The following is a 9,021-nucleotide window of genomic DNA, read 5'->3' as shown; positions in this document are numbered from 1 at the left end:
AAATTTCTCACTTTGGTATGGCAAGGATTTTCACGCATCACAAATAGGATTGTTGGGACATAATAAGTTATAAATAAGAAGTGCATTCTTATCACATCATTCACTTTTGGTTACTAATCATGCATTTATGTATGTATAAGCTAAATTGTGCCTTCTGTCTCTTGAGTATGCCATGGGGGGAAACTTTTCTACAAAATCTGACATATAGCTTTGGAGTATTAACGCTTGAGATTATCTGGAAGGAAAAATAATAGCTTCTACAATGATTGCGTGCTCAATATAGTAAGATAGCTATGTCAAATACAATCTTTCTATGATAAAAATGTTTCCTCTTTGAGGTGAGACTTAGAGAGTCTGATATCCTAAATGAATATAAGGTTATTTCAGGCTTGCGATTATGGAAAGAAGGTGCACGGCTAAAATTAATGGATCCAATGCTAGGCGATTCATGTACGAAGATCAGTTGATAAGATGCATCAATGTTGGTCTGCTATGCGTGGAAGAAGATGCAGCTGATCAGCTCATCATGTCCGATGTCATATGTATGTTGACAAATGAATACCAACAAGGCCAGCATTTTTTACAGGAAGAAAAGAGGTTGAATCGAATACAATATGTGGAAACAAATCAGAAGTTTTATCAAGAAATGGCTTGTCCTATTCTGACATAGTAGGACGATGAAGGTATAGTACTAACATGTCTGGTGTTCCTCAATATACTCGCTTCCATAGGTGTATAGATACTTGATAACAACAACAACAACAACAAAGCCTTTTCCCACTAAGTGGGGTCGGCCTATGAATCCTAGAATGCCATTGCGCTCAGTTTTGTGTCATGTCATCCGTTAGATCCAAGTACTCTAAGTCTTTTCTTAGGGTCTCTTCCAAAGTTTTCCTAGGTCTTCCTCTACCCCTTCGGCCCTGAACCTCTGTCCCGTAGTCACATCTTCGAACCGGAGCGTCAGTAGGCCTTCTTTGCACATGTCCAAACCACCGGAACCGATTTTCTCTCATCTTTCCTTCAATTTCGGCTACTCCTACTTTACCTCGGATATCCTCATTCCCAATGTTATCCTTTCTCGTGTGCCCACACATCCCACGGAGCATCCTCATCTCCGCTACACCCATTTTGTGTACGTGTTGATACTTCACCGCCCAACATTCTGTGCCATACAACATCGCTGGCCTTATTGCCGTCCTATAAAAATTTTCCTTGAGCTTCAGTGGCCTACGACGGTCACACAACACGCCGGATGCACTCTTACACTTCATCCATCCAGCTTGTATTCTATGGTTGAGATCTCCATCTAATTCTCCGTTCTTTTGCAAGATAGATCATAGGTAGCGAAAACGGTCGCTTTTTGTGATCTTCGCTAGATTGCTCCGGTCATTAGTGTGGATAAGTATATAAATGGATAGAGATAGGAAAGCAAACACAAGATGTACGTGGTTCACCCAGATTGGCTACGTCCACGGAATAGAGGAGTTCTCATTAATTGTGAAGGGTTTACACAAGTACATAGGTTCAAGCTCTCCTTTAGTGAGTACAAGTGAATGATTTAGTAGTACAAATGACATTAGGAAATATTGTGGGAGAATGATCTCGTAATCACGAAACTTCTAAGTACTGGAGTGTGGTATCGTCTTGACTTGCCTTATCTGTCTCATAGGTAGATGTGGCATCTTCTCTGGAAGTACTATTCCTCCATCCAGGGGTGGTATCTTTAACTGGTGGGGATGCACAAGGTAATGTATCAATTTCACTTGAAGCTTGTAGTTTCAGGCTTGGTCAAGCGCGATACAAACCATGTAGTAGGAGTCCTCCAAATCGCCGAGCTAGGGGATCTGCTGAAAGAGGTGACAGACAAGGTAAGCAATCAGAGCTCCGGCTGATTGTTCACATTCTCCCTATCTTGCAGGCAACATGAAGGATAAAGAGAAGAAAAATGAGAAGAGATGATATGGGATACTTTTGCTTTTGAAGAAGTAATTTTCCACAAGCTTATTCTTGAACTGGGCTGGAGGGTTTTCTGGTTTCCTCCAGAGTATAAGGCCGATTGAAGAATTTGAGGGTCAAAACAAGTCCATCAAATCTAAAGTACGTTCCACCTTGCTGATATGGGATACTTTTGCTTTTGACATAGTAGTGGATGTATCGGCACGTGTGCTGTTCCGCTTGTCTCCACATGCTTCCTTGTATCCTTCTCACTTGCCCTATCTGTTCCTCAGGCAAATGCGGTATCTTCCCTGGAAGCATAAGATGTTGAAGATGAGTACTCGAGAGCAATGCCAGGTAAGTAATCAGATAAGGGGTTCCAGACAGTCAGTTCCTGGCTGGAAGCTTGATTCCAAGTGCTGACTGATTGCTCTCTTTCTCCTTGTCTTTCAGGTAAGAACAAGGCCAAAGGAAAAGATAGGGAAAAAGCATGATATGGGATACTCTTGCTTTTAACCCTGATGATATGAGATATTCTTGCTCTAGTATAGCTTTTTGCAAAGGTATTATCGGGGGGAAAGAAAGCTGAATATTTCGAAAGGCTTCGTTGGGAGTGCCCTCTTAAATATGAGGAAGGGTTGAGCATTTTTGCAGGTCTGCCTGTCCGTTGGGGATGGAGGTCGACATATATAGGAGTCTCCCTAACAACAAGTAGTAATGCTATTCCTTTACCCTGCTTAGTCATAGCACGGTAGTGGGAGCTGCCAGCTTCACATGTTTTAACTCTGTCAGAGCACTTTGAAAAAGTGGTCTGTGGTATCTAGAAAGCTGATGTTACGTGTGAAGATTACAGACAAGCTTTATCCAAGGAGATCCGGCTCTTGAAGTTGGGAAAGTGGTGCCTCTTCGGTTTTCGAACAAGTAATCCTGTCGGGGATCTGGCCCTCGAGATTCGGAGAACGATGCCTCTTCGATTTTTGAGAAAGCAATCATGCTGGGGGTCTGGCTCTCGAGATTCGGAGAGCGGTGTCTCTTCGATTTTTTAGAAAGTAATCATGTTGGGAGTCTAGCTCTCGAGATTCGGAGGGCGGTGCCTCTTCGATTTTGGAGCAAGCAATCTTATTGGGAGTGTTTTCTCGAATGTGAGTAAAGGTTGGGCATGTTTGCTAGTCTACCTTGCCACGAAGCACAGAGGTTGACACACAGGGACTTTCCAATTATTCAACAGTGGTACTGTTCCTTTACCCTCTCTTTGATTTTTGAGAAAGTAATCATGTTGGGAGTCTGGCTCTCGAGATTCGAAGGGCGGTGCCTCTTCGATTTTGGAGCAAGCAATCTTGTTGGGAGTGTTTTCTCGAATGTGAGTAAAGGTTGGGCATGTTTGCTAGTCTACCTTACCACGAAGCACAGAGGTTGACACACAGGGACTTTCCAATTATCCAGCAGTGGTATTGTTCCTTTACCCTTGTGGGTAATAATATGGTAGCTAGACCTTCAAAATTTTATGTGTCTAAACTTTGTTAGTGCTGTTTCTTTGCTATTCTTTTACCCTTCTTGGTCAGAGCGATGTAATGGGAGTTGCAAGCTTCACGTGTCTCAACTTTGTCAGAGAACTTTGGCAAAGTTATCTGTGGTACCCATGAGCTACTGTTGCGTGTGGGAAGTGGGTGATTGAACAGTAAAATTCATGTGCTTTCTACTTCACCAGAAATCTTCGACAAAATGCCCATAATTTCCGCAAAGTTGAGTGTGCGTGTGACAGGTGCTGAAAAGGCTGGAAAAGTAGGTGCCTCTTCGATATCTGAGATCGGCCCTCGTGGTCTTTTAGCAGCCCAGTTTTTTAGAAAGCAAGCGCCTCTTCGATTTCTGAGATCGACCCTCGTGGTCTCTGAGCAGCCCAGTTTTTGAGAAAGCAAACACCTCTTCGATTTCTGAGCAGGCGCCTCTTCGATTTTTGAATCTCCGTCGAGTGCAGATTTTTATAAGGGCTGGCATTAAGTTCCAAAGCACACTTGAATCTCCACCAGTAGAAGCTTCATTTTTGCACTTCTAAGATCTTGATTTGTCCGACCTCCTATCTTCAACACCTTTGAAAATGTCTAGCCCCTCCAACCGTCGTTTTGACTTAAACCTTGTTGAAGAGGCAGCCCCGCCTTCTCCAGACAACATATGATGCCCATCCTTCGTCTCCCCTACTGGTCCTCTTACCGTTGGGGATTCCGTGATGAAGAATGATATGACCGCTGCGGTGGTGGCCAGGAACCTTCTCACTCCTAAAGATAACAGACTAATTTCCAAACGGTCTGATGAGTTGGCTGTTAAGGATTCTCTGGCTCTCAGTGTTCAGTGTGCAGGTTCTGTGTCTAATATGGCCCAATGCCTATTCGCTCGAACCCGCCAAGTTGAATCATTGGCGGCTGAAATGATGAGTCTCAAACAAGAGATTAGAGGGCTCAAGCATGAGAATAAACAGTTGCACCGGCTCGCACATGACTATGTTACAAACATGAAAATGAAGCTTGACCATATGAAGGAATCTGATGGTCAGGTTTTACTTGATCATCAGAGATATGTGGGTTTGTTCCAAAGGCATTTATTGCCTTCGTCTTCTGGGGTTGTACCGCGTACTGAAGCTCCAAATGATCAACCTCTGATGCCTCCTCCTTCTAGGGTTCTGTCCAGTACTGAGGCTCCGAAAGATCCCCCTCCGGTGCCTTCTCTTTTTGGGGCTCTACCGACTGCTGAGACTTCTCCAAAGCAACCATTGTGAAGGCTCCCTCTTGTTTGTTTATTTTGACTCATGTATATGTACATATTTGTAACTTATCGGGGATATCAATAAATAAGATTTCCTTCATTTCAACGTATTGTGTTAAATACACCAAAGCCCTCTTCGCTAAGTTCTTTGAATTTTCTTTTATTGAAGCTTGTATGTTGAAGCTTTGTGAGTGGAGCATGTAGGTTGAGGTAGTATTCCCTTAATTTCCCGAGTGAGGAAAACTTCTCGGTTGAAGACTTGGAAAATCCAAGTCACTGAGTGGGATCGGCTATATGAATCTTAGAGTCTCTTCCAAAGTTTTCCTCCGTTAGATCCAAGTACTCTAAGTCTTTTCTTAGAGTATCTTCCAAAGTTTTCCTAGGTCTTCCTCTACCCCTTCAGCCCTGAACCTCTGTCCCATAGTCGCATCTACTAATCGGAGCGTCAGTAGGCATTCTTTGCACATGTCCAAACCACCGTAACCGATTTTCTCTCATCTTTCCTTCAATTTCGGCTACTCCTACTTTACCCCGAATATCCTCATTCCTAATCTTATCCTTTCTCGTGTGCCCACACATCCAACGAAGCATCCTCATCTCCGCTACACCTATTTTGTGTACGTGTTGATGCTTTACCGCCCAACATTCTGTGCCATACAGCATCGCCGGCCTTATTACCATCCTATAAAATTTTCCCTTGAGCTTCAGTGGCATACGGCGGTCACACAACACGCCGGATGCACTCTTCCACTTCATCCATCCAGCTTGTATTCTATGGTTGAGATATCCGTCTAATTCTCCGTTCTTTTGCAAGATAGATCCTAGGTAATGAAAACGGTCGCTCTTTGGTATTTCTTGATCTCCGATCCTCACCCCTAACTCGTTTTGGCCTCCATCTGCTACACCCATTTTGTGTACGTGTTGATGCTTCACCGCCCAACATTCTGTGCCATACAGCATCGCCGACCTTATTGCCGTCCTATAAAATTTTCCCTTGAGCTTCAGTGGCATACGGCGGTCACACAACACGCCGGATGCACTCTTCCACTTCATCCATCCAGCTTGTATTCTATGGTTGAGATCTCCGTCTAATTCTCCGTTCTTTTGCAAGATAGATCCTAGGTAACGAAAACGGTCGCTCTTTGGTATTTCTTGATCTCCGATCCTCACCCCTAACTCGTTTTGGCCTCCATTTGCACTGAACTTGCATTCCATATATTCAGTCTTTGATCGGCTTAGGCAAAGACCTTTAGATTCCAACACTTCTCTCCAAAGGTTAAGCTTTGCATTTACCCCTTCCTGAGTTTCATCTATCAACACTATATCGTATGCGAAAAGCATACACCAAGGAATATCATCTTGAATATGTCATGTTAACTCATCCATTACCAACGCAAAAAGGTAAGGACTTAAGGATGAGCCTTGATGTAATCCTACAGTTATGGGAAAGCTTTCGGTTTGTCCTTCATGAGTTCTTACGGCAGTCTTTGCTCCTTCATACATATCCTTTATAGCTTGGATATATGCTACTCGTACTCCTTTCTTCTCTAAAATCCTCCAAAGAATGTTTCTTGGGACCCTATCATACGCTTTTTCCAAATCTATAAAGACCATGTGTAAATCCTTTTTCCCATCTCTATATCTTTCCATCAATCTTCGTAAGAGATAGATTGCCTCCATGGTTGAGCGCCCTGGCATGAACCCGAATTGGTTGTCCGAAACCCGTGTCTCTTGCCTCAATCTATGCTCAATGACTCTCTCCCAGAGCTTCATTGTATGACTCATTAGCTTAATACCCCTATAGTTCATGCAATTTTGTATGTCGCCCTTATTCTTGTAGATAGGCACCAAAGTGCTCGTTCGCCACTCATTTGGCATCTTTTTCGTTTTCAAAATCCTATTGAAAAGGTCAGTGAGCCATGTTATACCTGTCTCTCCCAAAACTTTCCACACTTCAATTGGTATATCGTCTGGGCCTACTGCTTTTCTATGCTTCATCTTCTTCAAAGCTACAACCACTTCTTCCTTCCGGATTCGACGATAAAAGGAGTAGTTTCTACACTCTTCTGAGTTACTCAACTCCCCTAAAGAAGCACTCCTTTCATGTCCTTCATTGAAAAGATTATGAAAATAACCTCTCCATCTGTCTTTAACCGCGTTCTCTGTAGTAAGAACCTTTCCATCCTCATCCTTGATGCACCTCACTTGGTTTAGGTCTCTTGTCTTCTTTTCCCTTGCTCTAGCTAGTTTATAGATATCCAACTCTCCTTCTTTGGTATCTAGTCGCTTATACATATCGTCCTAAGCCGCTAACTTAGCTTCTCTCACAGCTTTCTTCGCCTCTTGCTTCGCTTTTCTATACCTTTCACCATTTTCATCGGTCCTATCCTTGTATAAGGCTTTACAACATTCCTTCTTAGCCTTCACCTTTGTTTGTACCTCCTCATTCCACCACCAAGATTCCTTTTGGTGTGGGGCAAAGCCCTTGGACTCTCCTAATATCTCTTTTGCTACTTTTCGGATACAACTAGCCATGGAATCCCACATTTGGCTAGCTTCCCCCTCTCTATCTCACCCACACTGGGTGATTACTTTCTCTTTGAAAATGACTTGTTTTTCTTCTTTTAAATTCCACTATCTAGTCCTTGGGCACTTCCAAGTCTTGTTTTTTTTCTCACTTTTTTGATATGTACATCCATCACCAACAAGCGATGTTGATTAGCCACGCTCTCTCCTGGTATAACTTTGCAATCCTTACAAGTTATACGATCCCCTTTCCTTATTAGAAGAAAATCTATTTGTGTTTTTGACGACCCACTCTTGTAGGTGATCACATGTTCTTCTCTCTTCTTAAAGAAGGTGTTGGCTAAGAAGAGATCATATGCCATTGCAAAATCCAAGATAGCTTCCCCATCCTCGTTTCTCTCCCCAAAACCATGGCCACCATGAAAACCTCCATAGTTGCCTGTCTCCCTGCCCACGTGTCCATTTAAATTTCCTCCTATAAATAACTTCTCCGTCTGAGCAATTCCTTGCACCAAGTCTCCAAGGTCTTCCCGAAATTTCTCCTTCGAACTCGTATCCAACCCTACTTGAGGTGCGTACACACTAATCACATTGATAAGTTCTTGTCCTATTACAATCTTGATTGCCATGATTCTATCTCCTACCCTCTTGACATCTACAACATCTTGTGTCAAGGTCTTGTCCACGATGATGTCAACACCGTTTCTCGTTCTATTTGTGCCCGAATACCAAAGTTTAAACCCTGAGTTTTCTAGATCCTTTGCCTTACGACCAACCCACTTAGTTTCTTGTAGGCACATAATATTTATCCTTCTCCTCACCATAACTTCCACTACTTCCATAGATTTTCCCGTTAAGGTTCCTATATTCCATGTTCCTAAACGCATTTTGCTCTCTTGAACTCTACCCTTCTGTCCTAGCTTCTTCACCCTCCCCCGTCTAATAAGATCAAAGTACTTCTTTTGTGTGTCCCGTGTAAAGTTGATAGGAGCATATGCTCCCAAACAACTTTGAGTGGAGTCGTTCAAAAAGAAGTTTATATGGCCCCCTTGCTCATTTAACACTGCATCCGGATGCCGATGGAGATACAGCGACCCTTACTCACTTATCACTGTGCTCGGGCCATACAGCGCGCCACTTACGGGTGACGCCCTAGCGTTAGCGTGATTTCGTTCTGGATTCATTTTCATAAGGATTCAACGTAATCATGCAGTGCCGGCTGTCGACTACCTGACGCCCTCCCCCTCCTCCTTTATCTGGGCTTGGGACCAACAATGTAAGATAAACTTACATAGGCGGAGTTAGGTGTATAGATACTTGATCTGGAAAATAAATTTTGATTTAAGACCTTGGGCTTGAGGAAGAAGGTGGCTAACTCACTAAGCTGTTTCCTCAGTGGCACATCAACTGTAATTATCTGATATGTTTTTATTTTCAATGTAACTTTGTGTTCCTTGTAAAAGTTTGTTATGTTTTTATAATATAATTTCTCATCTCAGTTTATGCACTCGTATAATTTTTTTTCTTCTGTCAGATCATCGATATTTCACCTGATATTTCAACCGATGTCTGTATTTATGGTAAATCTATATATATGCCAAAAGGTCCTTAATTAACAACCGTCCCTCGCTGGCTTTAGGAAAAAGGAATGTACGACCTTGTATGGTTAAAGGGTTTGAGTTGTGTGGGCATGAAATTATTTTTATAAGAATGTAAGAGGATCATATGAATTGGCACTACTACCGCTGCTGCATACCCTGATCAGGTAGATTCTTTAAACACATAACATTAGTATCGTTCGTC

The 9,021-nt window shown here is 42.7% G+C and overlaps 1 protein-coding gene across 2 annotated transcripts; it reads right to left on the bottom strand.

Moving 5' to 3' along the window:
• Nucleotides 1-749: 749 nt before the first annotated feature.
• On the bottom strand, nucleotides 750-6,171 carry LOC126585773 (uncharacterized). Of its 2 annotated transcripts, none has more exons than XM_050250297.1 (2): nucleotides 5,660-6,171; nucleotides 750-1,185 (listed from the first exon to the last, which is right to left on the bottom strand). In XM_050250297.1, the coding sequence occupies exons 1-2, from the start codon at nucleotides 6,031-6,033 to the stop codon at nucleotides 822-824; spliced, it is 738 nt and encodes a 245-aa protein (XP_050106254.1). In that variant the 5' UTR covers nucleotides 6,034-6,171; the 3' UTR covers nucleotides 750-821. The 2 variants fall into 2 exon arrangements, with proteins under 2 accessions (XP_050106254.1, XP_050106255.1); XM_050250298.1 differs by lacking the exon at nucleotides 750-1,185 and adding an exon at nucleotides 5,020-5,300 and having other exon boundaries at nucleotides 5,598-6,171.
• Nucleotides 6,172-9,021: the final 2,850 nt, after the last annotated feature.

This window comes from Malus sylvestris, chromosome 10 (genome assembly GCF_916048215.2).
Source record: "Malus sylvestris chromosome 10, drMalSylv7.2, whole genome shotgun sequence".
Lineage (NCBI taxonomy): Eukaryota > Viridiplantae > Streptophyta > Magnoliopsida > Rosales > Rosaceae > Malus > Malus sylvestris.
This window is presented reverse-complemented; position numbering and strand designations above follow the sequence as displayed.